The sequence below is a fragment of the Sus scrofa genome, chromosome 6 (genome assembly GCF_000003025.6).
Source record: "Sus scrofa isolate TJ Tabasco breed Duroc chromosome 6, Sscrofa11.1, whole genome shotgun sequence".
Lineage (NCBI taxonomy): Eukaryota > Metazoa > Chordata > Mammalia > Artiodactyla > Suidae > Sus > Sus scrofa.
Genome location: NC_010448.4, coordinates 62,387,978 through 62,408,261, shown reverse-complemented (window position 1 = coordinate 62,408,261; position 20,284 = coordinate 62,387,978). Strand labels below are relative to the sequence as shown.

Genomic DNA, 20,284 nt, shown 5'->3' with positions numbered 1-20,284 from the left:
AGCGGCCGCCTCCAGAGGCCTTCGCGCTGACCATCATCCCTGATGGCTTTGCCTCCCGGGTCCTTCCCCACCTCGAGCCGCAGTCACTGCCTGTTTTCCCAGGAGACCCTCCAAGAACTGCTGGCAGATGCGAAACCGAGTCTATGCTCGGCCCTGGGACCCGGCGCGTATGAGAGCCTGTGTGCGCCTTTGAAGAGTGGCGTCTTCGTTTCCCTCAGTCTGTGGCGCTCTTGAGCACAAGCCCCACTGGTCCTCAGCGCCACATGCTCTGGGGGCCCCTCCTCCCAATTCCAGATCCCCAGGCATGTGAACCTGATGGAGGGCTTAGAACTCACTCCCATGGGTGAGCCTCTGTGACATAGTTCCTTTCCAGTCGGTGGCCCGCTCATCTGGCGGGTGTAGGTTCCTTATGTCATGTGATTGCTTCTGTTGTCTCAGTGTGGCCTCCTGTTTGTCTTGTGGAGTAGGATGTGGTTTTTGATAGTTTGCTGTCTTTTTTTTCCTTTTTTAGGGCCTCACCCTTGGTATACGGAGGTTCCCAGACTAGGGGTCTAATCAGAGCTACAGCTGCTGGCCTACACCACAGCCAGAGCAACGCTGGATCCGAGCTGTGTCTGCGACCTACACCACAGCTCACGGCAACACCGGATCCTTAACCCACTGAGCGTGTTCAGGGATCAAACCCGAGACCTCGTGGTTCCTAGTCGGATTCGTTAACCACTGCGCCACGACGGGAACTCCGCATTCTTTTTCTGACGTCACATAGCCAGTCATAAGAAATCCTATTGGCTGCACCCTCAGAATCTGTCAAGAGTCCGCCCATTTTCCATAACCACTTCTGCCACCAGCCTGGTCACGGCCAACATTCGCTTTTCCCGGGATTTCTTCAGTAGTTATCTAACTGGTCTCTGTGCTCCCACCCTTATTCTTCGGCAGTCTTTTGTCAACTTACTAGACAACACGGCCTTTCAGTTTGTGAGACAAGAAATGTCAGTCTTTTGGTCAAAATTTTGTAATGACTACGATTTTTCTGAGAGAATCAAAATTCTCACCAGCACCCTGTGGAGCCTCGTGTTCCTTTCTGACCTCCTCTCCCAAACTTCCTGCCTCACCCAGCTGGTTTCATGTGTCTGGACACCTGGCTTTGCCTGGGACAGGGTTTGACCCCAGCTGTTTCTTTTGCCTGGGTCACATGCCCGACATATTGACGTGGCTTATTCCTTCACCTCTATTCAAATTTTACCTGAAATATTCAATTGTCAACAAGGTCTCCCTGTGGGGACATTGAATACTGCAGCCCTTCCGTCTCACTCCCACTAATTGGGCTCCATTTTATCCTGAGTTACCTTTCTCTTATTACATACTGCATATTTTATTTATTTTAATTATTATCCAATGTCCACCTGTCTTGGTTCTCTGATCATGAGTCTCCTTTCCTGACATAGCTCCCAGATGAGGATAACGTCGCACCTGCTGAGGTGCTTAGTGCATGTTTATTGGCACAGTGAGTGAAGGTTCCCTCCTCACTTCATGGTCCTTTCTAAGACGGACAGTTTTTGCTTAAGTGGTTCTTTCTTCTCCTCTAATCCAGGCTTGTAATTTTGCAAGGTTTTCCAAAATGAAAACTCACTGGCATCAAACTCCTTAAACTGGCCTTAGGCAGAGCCAAACCATTTGCTTAGATTCCTTTTCTCACTACTCTGACTTCACCTGTCATTTTCACCTGATCTTTTTCAGGCATCTCATATGTGGTGGTGCTCAGTATCATGGCTTATTCTGAACATTTTGTACATGCTTCCAATTTTTTTTTTCTTTTGTCCTTTTAGGGCCGCACCCGCAGCATATGGAGGTTCCCAGGCAAGGGGTCGAATCAGAGCTGGCCTACACCAGAGCCACAGCAATGTGGAATCCGAGCCACATCTGCGACCTACACCACAGCTCGCAGCAACGCCGGATCCTCAACCCACTGAGCAAGGCCAGGGAGCGAACCTGCAACCTCATGGTTCCTAGTCGGATTCGTTAACCACTGAGCCACGACAGGAACTCCTACATGCTTCTAATATTTAACCATATTTATTTTTTTGAAAACCTGTAATTTGGGAAGAAATAAAAGTTGTACATGAGGTAGTATCCTTTAATATACTGCATCTTTATTCATGAATGGTATCAGATACTGAGATAATTTGGGGATATTGGAAATCCATAGGTTTTCTTTTTTTTTTTTCCCCCACTGTACAGCTAGGGATCAAGTTATCCTTACATGTATACATTTTTTCCCCCACCCTTTGTTCTGTTGCAATATGAGTATCTAGACATAGTCCTCAATGTTACTCTGCAGGATCTCCTTGTAAATCTATTCTAAGCTGTATCTGATAACCCCAAGCTCCCCATTCCTCCCACTCCCTCCCTATCCCATCAGGCAGCCACGAGTCTATTTTCCAAGTCCATGGTTTTTTCTGTGGAGATGTTCATTTGTGCTGGATATTAGATTCCAGTTATAAGTGATATCATATGGTATTTGTCTTTGTCTTTCTGACTCATTTCACTCAAGTATGAGATTCTCTAGTTCCATCCATGTTGCTGCAAATGGCATTATGTCATTCTTTTTTATTGCTGCATAGTATTCCACTGTGTATATATACACCACATCTTCCTAATCCAATCATCTATTGATGGACATTTGGGTTGTTTCCATGTCCTGGCTATTGTGACTAGTGCTGCAATGAACATGCGGGTGCATGTGTCTCTTTTAAGTAGAGTTTTGTCTGGATATATGCCCAAGAGTGGGATTGGGGGGTCATATGGAAGTTCTATGTATAGATTTCTAAGGTATCTCCAAACTGTTCTCCATAGTGGCTGTACCAGTTCACATTCCCACCAACAGTGCAGGAGGGTTCCTTTTTCTCCACAGCCCCTCCAGCACTTGTTATTTGTGGATTTATGAATGATGGCCATTCTGACTGGTGTGAGGTGGTACCTCATGGTAGTTTTGATTTGCCTTTCTCTTATAATCAGTGATGTTGAGCATTTTTTCATATGTTCGCTGCCCATCCTATATCTTCCTTGGAGAAATGTCTATTCAGGTCTTTTGCCCATTTTTCCATTGATTGATTGGCTTTTTTGCTGTTGAGTTGTGTAAGTTGCTTATATATTCTAGAGATTAAGCCCTTGTCCATTGCATCATTTGAAACTATTTTCTCCCATTCTGTAAGTCGTCTTTTTGTTTTCTTTTGGGTTTCCTTTGCTGTGTATAGGTTTTCTAATAATAAATATATATTTGCCTACATGGTGTTTTTAATTGCGCCATGTAAAAAATATTGTTATTTTAGGGAGTTCCCTCTGTGGCACTGGAAATGAATTTGACTAGGAAATGTGAGGTTGCGGGTTTGATCCCTGCCTTGGCTCAGTGCGGTAAGGATTCAGTGTTGCCATGAACTGTGGTGTAAGTCACAGATGCGGCTTGGATCTGGCATTGCTGTGGCTGTGGTATAGGCCGGCAGCTGTAGCTCTGATTCGACCCCTAGCTGGGGAACCTCCATATGCCTCGGGTGCGGCCCTAAAAAGACAATAAATAAATAAATAAATAAAAATAAAAAAACATTGTTATTTTAGGAGTTCTGTTGTGACTCAGTGGTAACGAAACCAACTGGTATCCATGAGGACTCAGGTTTGATCCCTGGCCTCACTTAGTGGGTTAAGAATCTGGCATTGCCATGAGCTGTGGTGTAAGTCGCAGTTGCAGCTTGGCTCTGGCATGGATGTGGCTGTGGCTGGCAGCTACAGCTCCGATTTGACCCCTAGCCTGGGAACTTCCACATGCCTTGGAAGTGGCCCTGAAAAGACAAAAAAGTAAAAAAATTCTTATTTTAGGTAACAATCTGTTTTGATGACCTTGTATAGAAGTGAAACCTTGGTGACAACTACAAAATACCCCACATAGTTGGGTTGTCCCTTCCTACTTTACGTTCCTGCCAGCCTGGAACTTCTTACTTCTCCATCTTACCTCTCCTGAGATTTAAAAGATTTGATATTTATAATTTTGCTAAGAAAAAATGATGAGAAATATAATAATATTAAGAGAATCCAATGCAGGAGTTCCTTGGTGGCACAGTGGGTTTTCAGATCCGGTGTTGTTCCTGCTTTTGCTCAGGTTGCAACTGTGGTTTGGGTTGCAGCTCAGGTTTGTAGTTTGTGGGTTTGGTCCTGGCCTGGGAACATTCTCATACTCTGGGTTTGGCCAAAAAAAAAAAAAAAGAGAGAATCCGATGTTATCTGAACATGAGAGGTTATAAAATATAATACACTGCAGAATAAAAGGATGACATTAAAGCAAATGGAAGACAAACTTAACATATTTAATTACTAACGTAAAAATTTTTGGAGTTCCTGTCATGGTTCGATGGTTAATGAATCCGACTAGGAACCATGAGGTTGCGAGTTCGATCCCTGGCCTCGCTCAGTGGGTTAAGGATCTGGTGTTGCCGTGAGCTGTGGTGTAGGTCACAGACGCGGCTCAGATCCCGCGTTGCTGTGGCTCTGGCGTAGGCCGGTGGCTACAGCTCCAATTGGACCCCTAGCCTGGGAACCTTTGCATGCTGTGGGAGCGGCCCAAGAAATGGAAAAAAGATAAAAATAAAAGAAAGTAAAAATTTTGTTGTTCACTGGTGATTCAGGGAGTTCAGGATCTGACATTGTCCAAGCTCTGGCTTGGGTTTGATCCCTGGTCCAGGAACTTCTGTATGCTGTGAGCCTGGGCAGAAAAAAAGTTCCACGTGCTGAGCGTGTGGCCACAGGAAGTAACAAAACAAGTTCCCACTGTGGCTCGGCGGGTTAAGAACCCGGCCAGTACCCATGAGTATGTGGGTTTGATCCTTGGCCTCACTCAGTGGGTTAAAGATTTGGCATTGCCTCAAGCTATAGCATAGGTCACCAGTGTGGCTCAGATCCAAGGTTGCTGTGGCTGGTAGCTGCAGCTCCACTTTGACCCCTAGCCTGGGAAGCTCATTATGCTGCAGGTGCAGCCCTAAGAAGAAAAAGTTTTTTAAAAAAATTTTACAGAATTTAAAAAAAATTCCTAGTAAAATATAGAGGATAATTAAAAAAACCCCACAAGAACCCATCGTACAGCCGCAACTGATGTCGGACAGCCACAACCGTTTTGTCCACAGTGCTGTTCATCTCCCTCCAGCAAATGCTTGTGTTGAAGCTAACTCCAAGAGGTTAATGAATCTGACTAAGAACCACGAGGTTGCGGGTTCGATCCCTGGCCTTGCTCAGTGGGTTAAGGATCCAGTCAGTGTTGCCGTGAGCTGTGGTGCGGGTCGCAGACACGGTTCGGATCCTGTGTTGCTGTGGCTCTGGCGTAGGCTGGCGGCTACAGCTCCGATTCAACCCCTAGCCTGGGAACCTCCATATGCCGCAGGAGCGGCCCAAGAAAATGGCAAAAAGACAAAAAAAAAAAAAAAAAAACAAAACCCAAAAAAACAAAAAAAAAGCAAACTCCAAAAGCCGCATCACTACAACCCTGCATACTTGAGTTAGTGTCCCTAATGAGCAAGGAATTTTTTTTTAACTCAATTGCAGTATCTTTATCATATGTAACTATAAACAATAATTCACTTTTTTTTTTTTGCTATTTCTTGGGCCGCTCCTGCTGCATATGGAGGTTCCCAGGCTAGGGGCTGAATCGGAGCTATGGCCGCCAGCCTACACCAGAGCCACAGCAACGCGGGATCCGAGCCGCGTCTGCAACCTACACCACAGCTCACAGCAACGCCAGATCGTTAATCCACTGAGCAAGGGCAGGGACCAAACCCGCAACCTCATGGTTCCTAGTCGGATTCGTTAACCACTGCGCCATGACGGGAACTCCTGCAGTGGCTTTGGTTGCTGCTGTGGAGTGGGTTTGATCCCCGACCTGGGAGTTTCCACGGGCCGAAAGTGCAGCCAATAAGAAAAAGAAAAAAACAAGTATATGTGATTGTCTAAACAAGGAGGTTACTGAAGGAGAAGTTCATAAAACACAAAAACATCTCGATTCTTTTTAATTCTCTTTTCCTTTTGGCTGCGCCCATGGCATGCAGACCTTACCTAGCAGTGACAACACCCGATCTGTATCCCACAAGGCTGCCAGGGAACTCCAGTTTTCCTTTCTTAGTGTGATGCTTTTGTCCTTTGACATTCTCCACATTGAGGGCATTTTGTTCCTGTAGTAGTAGTAGTAAACAGGATTTTTACAGATTTATGTTTTAATCCGTTGTAAATACAGTTGACCCTTAAAACTTGTGGGAATTAGAGATGCTGAGACCCTGCACGGTCTTTTGACTGCCCCAGAATGTAAATACCAATAGCGTCCTGTTGCCCAACGCATATGTTATACGCTATATTCTTACAAAAATGGAGGCTAGAGAAAAGAAAATAATGTTGAGAAAGTCATAAGGAATAAAACACTTTCAGAATTTATGGATGGCCAACAGACAAATGGAAAGATGCTCTACATAGTTAATCATCAAAGAAATGCACATGAGAACCCCAGAGAGAGAGCACGTCCTACCTGTCACAACGCCCATCATGAAAAAGCCCACCAGTGATACGAGTTGGTGAGGATGTGGGGAAAAGGAAACCGGCACTCACTTTTGGGTAGAATGTAAATTGGTCTCACCACTGTGGAATAGAATATGGAGGTTCCGCAGAAGAACTGAAAATAGAACTATCATGTGGGCTTTCCCTGGTGGATCAGTGGGTTCAGGATCCGGCATTGTCACTGCTGTGGCATGCATTTGATCCCATGCAGGAACTCCAAGATCCGTAGCTTTTTTTTTTTTTTTCAATTTTTCTTTTTAGGGCCGCACCCATGGCATATGGACAGTCCCAGGCTGGGGGTTTTATTGGAGCTGCAGCTGCCAGCCTGCACCACGGCCACAGCCACGCCAGATCAGAACTGCGTCTGTGACCTACACCACAGCTCAGGGCAACGTGGGATCCCTGACCCACTGAGCGAGGCCAGGGGTCAAACCCTCATCCTCATGGATGCTAGTTAGGTTTGTTGCCGCAGAGCTACGATGGGGACTCCTATCCTTCTTGCTTAAAATCCCGGTGCTTGCTTCTCTTTTTCACTAATAAATGTCCTTTGTGGTACTATACATGATATTCTGATCATTTTTTTTAGAAGGTTAGATTCAGCTGTAGAGCAAAGTCCCTGCTCATGCCCGCAGCTTCCTGATGTTTATTATGAGGACGGTTTCCCACTAATGGATCCTGGGTTGATGAGTCTTTGTTACTACAAAGCAGTCTATGCAGAATAGCCTTGTTATTGCCAAAGACTCAATCTTACAGTTATTACGAAATTAAAAGTTTGTTATGTGAGCAAAGGAATTTTCTGGTACAATGGTAGTTACCCAGTATCTTTCTCTCTCTCTCTTTTTTTTTTTTTTTTTTTGGGTCATTAGATTCCCTGATTCAAATAAAAGCAGCCTTTAATATAGTTAATACATTGATGAAGTAGTTTCTGCTAACTTAAATTTGGCTCTGGGTTGGGGTGTTTGGAAATTCCTCACTCTTTATAACTTTGTAACTCAAATTGGGGCGTGCATGGAGACTTCTCTGGGTCATCTGGTGTTTGGTAACAAGGTGGTTCTTTCTCTTAAGGGGTGAACATCTACCAGTGGCAGGTTTGGGATCGCATGAAGCTGGACGTGAGCATATCTGCTGTTTACACAGATTGGGCGTGGGGCTTTCCTCCAGCGTGACCTGCCTCCTGAGTAGGGTCTTGGCCGTTAGGCTTTGTCTCAGGACCTCTTAGCTCCATCCACTGACTGCATTGCCTTCTTCTACTTTTTTTTTCTTTCTAGGGCCATACCTGCAGCATATGGAAGTTCCCAGGCTAGGCATTGAATTGAGCTATAGCCAGCAGCCTATGCCACAGCAACACTGGGTTCCCAACCCACTAAGCCGAGGCCAAGGATCAAACCCACATCCTTATGGATACTAGTCAGATTCTTTTCCACTGCACCACGATGGCAGCTCCCACATGGGCTTCTTCTGTTTCTTCTACTGGATCCTGAAACTCCTATTATGTATTGGCATTCGTAAGAAAGTGACGAACAGAAACGGAAGTATGGGCGAGAAATGTCTGCATATTTTCCTGGGACATGCCGGGCGGATTGAGAGGAAACGGAGTCAGCGTCTGTGATGTTGATGGAATGTGTTTGAGCCTTGTGGTCTGGGCTGATGGCTCCATGGTCTTTGTTCTTTACAGATACAAGCAGTAAGTCCAGTATGCTCTCAGCAATAGACTTTCATCTGGATTTTCTGATGAAGCCAGAGCCACATGCCCCATCCTGAACCTGGTGAGCATGTTTTTTGTCTTCGTTTTTGCTTTTGTGTTTTCACTTACTCACTTCTAGTTTGTCCTTTTTGGATAGCCCTGGTTTTATGTTTATAGTCTTACAGCTTATGCCAGATAATGTGTTGCATTCACTATTGAATAATAATTATAATAACTCACAACAGTCCTAGGATACAGAAGAAACCATTGTGTAGATAATTTATTCAAAGATGTTGCTCTAAGGTATGTGTTGTTATTTTAGGGAATTTCACGAAAATGTGATGTATAGCTTCTTCAGGTTTGAGAAGTTTGACAGTGGAAATCGAATGCTGCTTTTAGGCTAACACTGAAAAAAAAGTTTTTTTTAAGGGCCGTACATGTAGCATTTGGAAGTTCCCAGGCTAGGGGTCAAATCAGAGGTGCAGCTGCAAGCCACAGCCACAGCAGTGTGGGAATCCAAGCCACATCTGTGACTTCCACCCCAGCTCACAGCATTGTCAGATTGCTGATCCACTGAACAAGGCCAGGGATCGAACCCGCAATGTTAGAGTTACTAGTTGGATTCATTTCTGCTGCACCACAGTGGGAACTCCCATCTTCACAGAATTTACATAAGCACTCAGTGGCTTACGTTATATGGCTTTGTTTTTTTTTTTTTGTCTTTTTAGGGCCCAACCCCGGGCACAGGGAGGTTCCCAGGCTACAGGTCTAATCAGAGCCTACGCCACAGCCATGTGGGATCCAAGCCTTACCTGCGACCTACGCTACAACTCACTGGCATAATGTCTTTTCGTTAGAGTCCTTTCTTGACGACCCTAGTTTAAATCATAATACTAATAGCTCTTAGGCAGTTGTCTTGATTTTCTATTTATAGAATGAAAAATGTACTCTTTCTAAGGTGAAGGTCTGTATGTTTTGACAGCACACATGATCATAAATACATCACTAAAATATACAGAACAGCCCCACTTCTCCCCAGACCCTCCTATCTCCTTTGTGTACAGTTACCCCCCATTCTCAGCACGCTGAAACCGAAACCTACAGCGTGATCTATGTCCCTCAGGCTTTAGGCACAGTTTTCCATTGTCAGGTTAAGGGAATCAAACACCATGTTTTTGTTTTGTTTTGTTTTTGTCTTTTTAGGGCTGCACCCATAGCATATGGAAGTTCCCAGGCTGGGGGGGTCGAATTGGAGCTGTAGCTGCCAGCCTACAGCACAGCCACAGCAATGTGGGATCCAAGCCACATCTGTGACCTACACCACAGCTCATGGCAATGCCTGATCCCTAACCTACTGAGTGGGGCCAGGGATTGAACCTGCATCCTCATGGATACTAGTTAGACTTGTTTCTTCTGAGCCACGACAGAAACTCCCTACGTGGCCCTTTGACTTGGGCTCCATTACCTGGAATAAAAAACCTGTAAATTGCTTCCCCAAGGAAATTAAAAGGTTTAAAATGTTTTCTAAATCAAGATCCCAAAAGTTATCCTTGGTGCAACTCTTGCATTTTTATCAAGAATTCGTATATTGTAGAATGTTCTTTGTGCTTATCGAATCATGCAGTAGTTTGTGCATGCACACACAGTTGTATGGAGGGCTTGTCCTTTTCAGCTGCCTCAGTTTACATGTATTTTTAGTGAGAACCTTTTAGCATCTTTCCTACTAAATGATTTATACATGCAGATTAGCAAATCACCGTCATTAAATCATTCTCATGGAGAGTGGGTGTGCTCTTTGGCAACTCAGTTCAAGAGTAAATACCTAAAAGTATCCTTAAAGATTTTATGTCTTCTCCCATTTAAACTCACCAAGTACATAAAATGTACATTGAGGAGTATTCACAGCTTTAATTGAAATGCACTCAGTACATCAGAACTGCCTCAATACAGGAATGGGCATGTGCTCTTTTGCTTCTCTATTCTCAGCCCTTGCATGAGTATCCCTTTACACTTTTAGTGGGGTCTACATCAACAACAACAACATAACGATAATAATAGAAAAAGGCCAACCTCAAAAGCCATATATGCTGGCTTGGATCCTGCGTTGCTGTGGCCGTGGCATAGGCCAGCAGCTGTAGCTCCGATTCAGCCGCTAGCCTGGGAACCTCCATATGCTGCGGATGCAGCCCTAAAAAGACAAAAGACCAAGGAAAACAAAAAAAGTGCATTGAAAATTAGGTTTTTGAGACGCTTAGGATCACTTCAGAGGTTAAGGATCTGGCATTGCTGTAAACTGTGTCTTAGGTTGCGACTGAGGCTTGGATCTGATCCCTGGCCCAGGAACACCGTATGATTCAGGGCAACCAAAAAAGAAAAAAAAATTGTGTTTTTCTCCACTTTTTGCCCAGGAGTGGGATTGCTAGATCATAGGATAGTTCTATGTTCAGTTTTTTGTTTGACTGGGCCTACAGCATGTGGGATTTCCTGGGCCAAGGATAGAACCTATTTCAAAATTGCACCACATCTGTGGCAACACTGGATCCTTAACCTGCTGCTCCATAAGGGAACTTCCTATTTTTAGTTTTTGAGGAACTCCATATGATTTTCCATTGTGGTCGTATCATGTTATATCCCCACCAGCAGTGTAGGAGGGTTCCCTTTTCTCTGCACCCTCTCCAGCTTTTATTCTTTGTAGACTTTCTGATGATGGCCATTCTGATTGGTGTGACTTGATACCTCATAGTAGTTTTAATTTGTATTTCTTTAGTAATTAGCAGTGTTGAGCTTTTTTTTTTTTTTTTGCTTTTTAGGGCAGCACTTGTGACATACAGAGGTTCCCAGGCTAGGGATCAAATCGGAGCTGCAGCTGCTGGCCTAAACCACAGCAGTGCGGGATCCAAGCCACATCAGGGACCTGCACCACAGCTCTTGGCAACTCTGGATCCTAACCCACTGAGCAAGGCCAGGGAACAAACCCATATCCTCATGGATCCTAGTCGAGTTCGTTAACCACTGAGCCATGAAGGGAACCCCCTTGAACATCTTCTTACATACTTTGGCTGTCTGTATGTCATCTTTGGAGAAATTTCTATTTAGAGCTTCTGCACATTTTTTGATTGGGTTTGTTTGGGGTTTTTTTGATAATGAGCTGTATGAGTAGTTTGTACATTTTGGAGTTTATTTTCATTACTGTAGGAGGTGGATCCAAAAAGATATTGCTGTGTGGTTTATTTCAGAGTGTTCGGCCTGTGTTTCCTCTAAGGGTTTTACAGTATCTGACATTATATTTAGGTCTAATCCTTTTTTCCTTTTGTTTTGCTTTTTAGGGCCGTACCCATGGCACGTGGAAGTTCCCAGGCTAGGGATCAAATCAGCTGCAGCTGCCAGCCTATGCCACAACAGCTTGGGATCCAAGCTGCATCTGTGATCTCTACCACAGCTCACAGCAACACTGGATCCTTAACCCACTGAATGAGGCCAGGGATCAAACCCGTATCCTCTTGGATCCTAGTTGGATCCACTGAGCCATGAAGCGAACTCCAGATCCATTTTGAGTTTATTTTTGTGTTTATTTATTTATTTATTTTTTGTTTTTTTTAGGGCCGCAGCTGAGACATATGGAGGTTCCCAGGCTAGAGGTCCAATCAGAGCTGTAGCTGCCGGCCTACACCACAGCCACAACACCAGATCCGAGCCGCGTCTGCAGTCTACACCACAGCTCATAGCAACGCCGGATCCTTAACCTCCTGAGCAAGGCCAGGGATCAAACCCACAACTTTATGGTTCCTAGTTGGATTCGTTTCCACTGTGCCACAACGGAAACTCCGTGACCATACTGTTTTGATGACTATAGCTTTGTAGAATAGTCTGAAGTCAGAGAGGCTGATTCCTCCAGCTCTTTTCCTTTCTCAGGATTGCTTTGGCTATTTGGGATCTTCTGTGTTTCCATAGAAAGCTAAAAATTTTTTGTTCTAGTATCTTTCCATCTGTGTCATCTTTAATTTTTTTCAACAGCATCTTATAGTTTGCATAGTACAAGTCTTTTATGTCCTTATGTAGGTTTATTTCTAGGTATTTTACTCTTTTTGGTAGGATGGTATATAGAATTGTTTCCCTAATTTCTCTTTCTGATCTTTCATTGTTAATGTATAGAAATGCAAGATATTTCTGTGTATTAATTTTGTATCCTGCAGCCTTACCAAATTCATTGATGAGCTCTAGTAGTTTTCTGGTAGCATCTTTAGGGTTTTCTATGTATAGTAAGTATCATGTTGTCTGCACACAGTGACATTTTTACTTCTTACCCAATTTGGATTTCTTTCATTTCTTTCCTTTCTCTTTTTCTGACTGCCATGGCAAGGACTTCCAGAAGTATGTTGACTAAAAGTGGTAAGAGTGGACATCTTTTTCTTGTTCCTGATCTTAGCGGAAATTTCACTGTTGAGAATGATGTTAGCTGTGGCTGTGTCATACATGGCCTTTATTATGTTGAGGTAGGTTCCTTCTATGCCTACTTTCTGAAGGGATTTTATCAGAAATGGACATGAATTATATCAAAAATTTTTTCCGGATCTATTTATTCTCTCTATAAGTGACTGGAAAATTGAACAAAGTGTAGGAAGTAACTGCTTTCTAATGTGTGGGGAAAAAGCACTGGGCTGAGAAAGTGAAAGCAGAGTAGGTGAGGTCACATTCTCCCCAGCTTCTTATAGAGGTCTTTTTCTACCTTGACCCTGTGAAATATGCTGAAATTCATAAACAGTTTAGGCCACAAAACTGACTGTTGTGCACAAGAGCAACAGTAAGATTTGTGGAAGTTCCATGTGTGCAGCACATTAAGGATCCAGCATTGCCGCAGCTGGGGTGCAGGTCCACTTGTGGTGGACTGTGGTGTGGGTTGGTTCCCTGGCCTGGGAACTTAACGTGTGCCCCTGGTTCAGTACCCCCCAACCCCCACAAGGGAAAAAAAGGTAAGGTTTATTTTCAGCTACAAGTGGACAGACTGTGACTGTGGAATGTTATGTCCATTTGGATTTAGGGCGTATCTGAAAAAATACTTAAAGCTTCTGGGAGGGTGCTAAAAGTGATCAGTTGCAGACAATTCCCCGGGAATCTGGACATGGCCCCTTTAAGAAGGAACAAAGCCCCTCCCCTGGCCTTGGAACCTGGGCCCCCTCCCCCGGCCTTGGAACCTGGGCCGCTTTCCTATCAGCCCTCATGGTGCCTCTTTGCCTCTGTCCCAGGATGTTCCAGTGTGGAGCACCCTTGCTGAGCCCTGCGGAGTTGTGGGAGCTGCATCGCCCAAAGGACCTTGCGCTGGTGAAGTCACGTCAGCCTGGAGCCAATGAAGGTCCAGGACAAGGGCATTTCTGTTGGTGCCATCGTGTTAGGGCAGAACTTCTTGTGTCTTCGTAGTGGTGGTCTGTTTCCAATTCAGAGGTTCCGGAGCCCTGGGTCGTGTCCGAGGTGACGGACCGAGGAGAGTCTGAGGTGTTGGGCCACTCCTGGCCCAGCTCCGCCTGCAGAGTCCAATGGCGGCAGCCACACTGACGGACAAGCCTCAGGTAAATGCTCGTCTTCTGGGTCCTCACTGCTCTCACCCCATCAGACACTAAAGCTCTGAGTGCAGGGCTCCTGCTCCCATGCCTGGAGCCCCGGCCCAAGTGTCCAGGACAGCGAAGTGGCCATGGGTGGGTCCCTATTTCTGAGGGACGGAGTGATGGCACGTGGGAGAGGGTACAGGGGGAGGGACCTGCAGGAGCAAAGGCTTGGGGGTCAGATTGAGCCTGGAGTATTCAGGAAACCCGTTTCTTTAGGGAAACAGAATTGAGATGGTGTGCCACCTGGATTTTCTGAAGGCCCTGGGACCCTTGGGAGATTTCATTGCAGGAGACACATGGTCCGAGGGATATCAGCTTCCCAAAAGGCTCCTTAAATTAGGAAGAAGAGACTGGAGAGAGTTGATGGAAGTGAGGCTCACAGGGAGACAGTCCTTGTGCAGGGCACACAGCTGGTAAGAGTCAGCACTGAGGACTGATTTCCTGAGTGTAGATTGAGGTCTCTTGCTCCAGATGTGGGCAGGGGTACAAGGAGACCAGACAGAGCCCATGGAGCTCCCCATGGTTGCCTGCTTCCACTGACATTTCACCACTGGTTCCCATAACAGTTGAAGCACTTTTGGAATCTATACAAGTAAGGGGAGGGTGTCCCAGGGCCTTACTGGTCGTGACCCTATCCATATGGGGTTCAGGGTTATGGTATCCTGGGGTTCTTTACCTGAGCCTGGGACCCTGAAGTAACATGAGACTGAGGCTAGAGGTTATATGGAGGTGTTCCCAGTTCTGGAGATAAAGTGAAGTTGTCATGGGCACAGGTACCAGTATGTGCATGATGCTTGAAGGTGAGGCTGAACTGGGAGTGTTCAGGGAAATATAAGTCTCCTTTTGATGGGAACAAAGCAGGGAGGCAGGACTCAGGCCTGCAATGCCTCCCTGAGACCTGAGTGTCGATTTTGAGGCGTTAGGAGCAAGGGGAGGTTTTGGATCATAAGATGGAAGTGGCATTACTCATGCCTTAAGGAGTTGAGATGGGTGTAAGTTGTCATCATGGGGGTGGAGAAGTTGTTGGATTTTAGCTTAATTTTTTTAAAGTAGAGCCAAGCAGATTTCCTACTTTGGAGAATGAGGAAGAGAATAGGAAGAGTGCGTGATGAACATTTATCTTTGCATCACAACACATAAGATCTCTAGTAATAGGACTGGAGAAGTCAGGAGAGGGAGTGGGAGTAATTTCTATTGATGATTCTAGGAGTTTTGGCCATGTTGAAAGCCTAACATGTTTCAGAAAACACAGAATGGAGGCATCACATGGCTAGAGGCCAGGGAAAAAGAAGGTAGGTGCTGATTCTGGTGCTCTTGCTTGGGCACTTGGTTGAAGGAAGTGGCCTCAGATACGCAAAGGGCTCTAAGAGGGGTGGTCATAAAGTTGGCGGGGAGCGGATATTCTAGCATGTGGCCATTGCTTCCAGGAGAAGAGTGGACGAGATGACTGCAGAGGCATAGGAGTGATTGAGGTAAGATGACCCTGAGGCTGGGGCTGCTGTGTAGTCACCATTTTAGACTCACCAGAATTTTGTGGTGACTGGTAAATGACCAAATGAGGCAGATAGGGTCATTGTGAGTTACCTGGCCCTGTGTTATGGGCAGAGCCAGGGATTGAGACTGCAGACAAAACCAACCCTGGCAGCACTTTAATGATGGTACCTGAGTTTGCAAAACTGTCAGAAAATAAATTTTTGTTGTTTAAGGCATCCACTAGGTGGTGCTTTGTTATGATAGCCCTAGGAACTTAATACACCTGAGGAGGGCCATTGGGGCTGGGCTTTGAATGAGGGGAGGTGGAAAGAAAAGGTCTGACTAGTGAGAGGAGAGAAAGTGCAAAGGGGGAAGAGGACCATGGGTATCTAAGATCATGGTGCTGGCTGCCTGAGATTGAAGCAAACATCAGAGGCAGACAAGGAGGTCTAAATTTAAGGCTGTGCTGGGAAGTGGGGTCCAGCTAATGTGAGAAGACAAATGGGATTCCTGCAGCTGTAGGGATGCACTTCTGGGACACGAAAATTCACCGAGAGGCGTTACAATCTGATAATTCCACATCCTCGGTATTAGGGACTTGAGAGTGAAAGTCGAGTCCATATTTGGTTTTATGTGGGAGGAACGCTCTCAGGGATCCCAGGGGTGTTGCATGGGTGGGGCCCTCGGCCAGGCCCTGAACTTAGATTACGTCTGTTGACCCACCTGCCTTTTATTGCTGAGGGCTGGACACAGCACTTAATGATTAATGGGACCATGAGGAGAGTGACATCAGTGGCACCAGGGCCTGGTACCTTGAAAAGCTTAGGATAGATGTGTGGGTTAGGGATCATGGTCCTTCGGAGAGAGACTGTGGTTTCATCTGTCCCCATCACGGCAGGGTAGTGTGACCTTTGAAGACGTGGTTGTGTACTTCTCCTGGGAGGAATGGGGTCTCCTTGATGAGACTCAGAGATGCCTGTACCACGATGTGATGCTGGAGAACTTTGCACTTCTGACCTCACTGGGTAAGGCCCTCATACTCCTTCCAGTGCCTTGTGGGATCTGCTTCCTTTCCTGGTTCTCTGGCTTAGGTGGAGTGATCTGTACTTATGTGCCCTCTCCCTGGCTGGGTAACTTTCTAGAACCATGGCTCCTCTGCCCAGGTTTTTTCCTCCTTCCTCTCTGTTGATGGCCTATCTGTGCCAGCACTTCCTGATACATTGACTACCTTTGGGGACCGTGGGCTATTCCTATAAGATGCCCCGCTGAGGTTCTTTTTGTAATACTTAGTTTTGTTTCCTCATGTACAGAACAATAGAACTGTGTTCAGAACATACCAGGGACCTGTCCTATGTCCACCAGTGTGTTGATGCCAGTGCCACTTACGCCACCATATTTCTACCCTTCACTCTTCCATATGCCACTTTTTCCTTTATTGTTCCCTCTGTAGTGCTCCCTGGCATTAGGTTCCACATGTGTTGCAAGGCCTGCACTTCTCCTTAAAGAGACTTTGGACACCATATTTCCCTGGGCCTGGACATAAACTTACAGCAATATTCTTAGAACTTTCAGAATCTCAGTATTGCAAAGCCTTTTTATCAACCCCACCTTCAAAACAATCTAATAGACTCATTCTTTGGGGAGTCCTACATATATTTGTGGTGGGTCTGCCCCCTCCCACCAAAGACAACACGCATTCACCAGCATTTCTATGCTTTCAGGTTGTTGGTATGGAATGGAGGATGAGGAGGCTTTTTCTGTGCAGAGTGTTTCTGTAGAACAAATGTCACTGGGCAAGACTCCAAATTTGGATCCATCCATTCAGAAGACTCACCCCTGTGAGAAGTGTGGCATGCCTGGGAGAAACATTTTGTACCTAGCTGAGTACCAAGGATTGCATCCTGGACAGAAATCATACACCTGTGAGGCATGCAGCAAACAGTTCTGGTTCAGCCCAAACCTTCACCAGCACCAGAAGCACAGTGAAGAGAAGCCATTCAAAAGGGATGTAGATAGGGCCTCATTTGTGAGGAGTTACAAATTCCATGTTTCAGGGAAGCCCTTCACCTGTGAAGATGTTGGGAAAGATTTCCTGGCTGTGTTGAATCTTCTCCAGCATCAGGCTACTCTTAAAGGGGTGAAGCCACATAGCAGCTTCGGGTATGGGGAGCCTTTTCATGGTGGAAAAAGTCATTACAAGTACAGTGAGTATGAGAAATTGTTCAGCTATGAATACACACTTTTTCAGCATCAGCAAATTCACACTAGAGAAAGTTACTGTGATTATGATGACTGTGAGAAACCTTTTAACCAAAGCTCCACTGTTACTGATTGCCAGAGAGCTCACACAGGAGCAAGGTCTTATGAGTGCAACGAATGTGGGAAATCCTTTAGCCAAAGCTACAGACTCATTCAACACCACAGAATTCACACTGGCGCAAGGCCTTATAAATGCAATGTATGTGGGAAAGCCTTCAGCTATAAATTAAGACTTGTGCAACACCTACAGATTCACACTAAAGTGAGGCCTTATGAGTGTGGTGAATGTGGGAAGTCCTTTAGCTACAGCTCTACTCTCATTAAACACCAGAGAGTTCACACTGGAGCCAAACCTTACAAGTGTGGTGAGTGTGGGAATTCCTTTAGCCAAAGTTCCAACCTCATTCAACACCAGAAGATTCACAGCGGGGCGAGGCCTTATAAATGCAGTGAATGTGGAAAATCTTTCAGCTACAAATGCAAACTTGTGCAGCACCTGCGAATTCACACTGGAGAACGGCCTTACGAGTGTGGCGAATGTGGGAAATCCTTTAGCCACAGCTCTACTCTCAATCAACACCAGAGAATTCACACTGGAGCAAGACCTTATAAGTGTGATGAGTGTGACAAATCCTTTAGCCAAAAGTCTAATCTCATTCAGCACCGGAGAGTCCACACAGGAGAAAAGCCTTATGAGTGTGGGGAATGCGGGAAATCCTTTAGTCAAAGCTCCCACATCATCCAACACAGAAAACTTCACACCAGATAACCTCATGAATGCAATGACTGTGAGAAAACCAGCTGCAGCCAGTGTTCTTTATCTCAACATGAAAAGTTAATAGCAAATTTGGGAAAACCTTCATGTAAAGGTCTTTCTGTCCATCTGTGGGGAGCATGGGTTTTTGTTGCTTGGCATAATAGAACTAGAGAGGCTTTGTGCTTGATGGTGGAGCCTCATATATCAGTCATCCACAGTGGGAACATTGTAGGTTTGTGGTATTCTTTTAGGAGATTTTTTACATATATGCTACTGCTGGCTCCCTTGCCTGAATTATGTCCCATCCAGTTTCTGTGGCAGAAGCCTCACCTCCACCTCCTAGCCAGTCCCAGGTTCCAACAGTATGGCCGTCAGAGAAGGCAGAAGTCTCTTCCCTACAGAGTAGGAATAATTGTTTTTTGTTTTTTGTCTTTTTCTAGGGCCGCTCCCACAGCGTACGGAGGCTCCCAGGCTAGGGGTCGAATCAGAGCTATTGCTGCTAGCCTACGCCAGAGCAACATGGGATCCAAGCCACATCTGTGACCTCCTACGAGCCACGATGGGAACTCCTCCAGAGCAGAAATAATTTTCAGGGGTGCCTCATTCCCACTTCTCTAATTAGGTCTTGATCCTGACCCAGTTTTAGCAAAGATCACTCTGTGTGTGTAATGTTAGCACCAAAAGATTTGCCCTTTTCCAGTTGTGGTCTAACTTGCATTGCTGACAATCATGTGCCTTCTATCTAGAGTTGTATTTTCTGGTGTCACCGCTTGTAACGCTACAGGGGTGAGGCTGAAATCTTAATTCATACAGAAACACAGGATGTGATTAACTTGCACTGGAAGGCACCATGGCAAGAGAGGATGTACCTCCACATCCCATGTTCCTCCTGTAGTTGAGGTTTTTGTCAGAGCTCTGTTTTTTCTTGTAGCCTTTGGATTGTCCACCTCAAGGATACTTGCTGCATTGACAAGAAATGAGAATAGACAGAAGGGAGACCCTGTAATAAGCCCAGGATATAGCTTTTGTGACCCTACAACTGTTCCTGCCAACTCAGATGAAATATCTTTGCCAGTACTTCCTTCCCCTAAATACAGGGCTGCCCCTCCCGAGGTTGCTAAACCTGCAGTTGTGAAAAAAAAGGAGAATCAGATTTCTGTTTGAACAGGTTTTTATATATATATACCTATAACAAATTTTATTCTATATTTGATTTAAAATGTATAATACCATTAGTTTTTGGTTTGGTTTGGTTTTGGCTGCACCTACAGCATCTGGAAGTTCCCGGGCCAGAGATGGATCATTATTAGCCTGTTGTGCAACAAGGGATTATGATTAGAAACCATAATTATGATTAGAATCCATAAAAGTATTTACTTTTTAAAAATTGTGCTTTCCTTCCTGCTACATAATTATTTTGTGATTCATAAATGTTACTTATGTAAATACTTCATCCTTATTACAACTGAGTATTATCCTGTGTAGTAGATATACCAAGATTGGTTGATTTGTTTACTCACTTGCCAGCTTGTTTCCAGTTCTTGGCTGTTTACAAATAAAGCCTTATGTAAACACAAGTGGAGAGGAACGCAGTGATGAAAAGTCATTCCACTAGAATTTAAATCAGTCTAGATAGGGTTTATTGGCTCCCTCTGTGGCTAGTGAACATGCTGACGTGTTCTCCTCCCCCATGATACTGTATATTAGATACTGAAGAGATAAAGGTGAGAGACTAGAAGTGCCTAATGTGGGATCTGAGGGGGTTACTTTTTTTTTAAACCTTTTTACCTTTTCTAGGGCTGCTTCCCATGGCACACGGAGGTTCCCAAGCTAGGGGTCCAATCAGAGCCGTAGCCACCACAACACAGGATCCAAGTCGAGTCTGCAACCTACACCACAGCAACACTGGATCCTTAACCCACTGAGCAA

The 20,284-nt window shown here is 45.2% G+C and overlaps 1 protein-coding gene across 5 annotated transcripts in view; it reads left to right on the top strand.

Annotated features, from left to right (window-relative positions):
* LOC100514656 (zinc finger protein 501) overlaps positions 1-19,943 on the top strand; it is a 28,783-nt gene extending 8,840 nt beyond the window's left edge. For 2 of the 5 annotated variants that reach the window (XM_013998879.2, XM_021095150.1), the window contains 5 exons: positions 8,258-8,348; positions 13,510-13,830; positions 15,294-15,338; positions 16,238-16,364; positions 17,061-19,937. In XM_013998879.2, the coding sequence (XP_013854333.1) occupies positions 13,798-13,830; positions 15,294-15,338; positions 16,238-16,364; positions 17,061-18,367 (1,512 nt within the window). In that variant the 5' untranslated portion in view covers positions 8,258-8,348; positions 13,510-13,797 and the 3' untranslated portion in view covers positions 18,368-19,937. Of the gene's footprint in view, positions 1-8,257; positions 8,349-12,626; positions 12,760-13,509; positions 16,365-17,060 lie in introns of all 5 variants that reach the window. The other 3 variants (XM_021095151.1, XM_021095152.1, XM_021095153.1) reach the window with 3 other exon arrangements.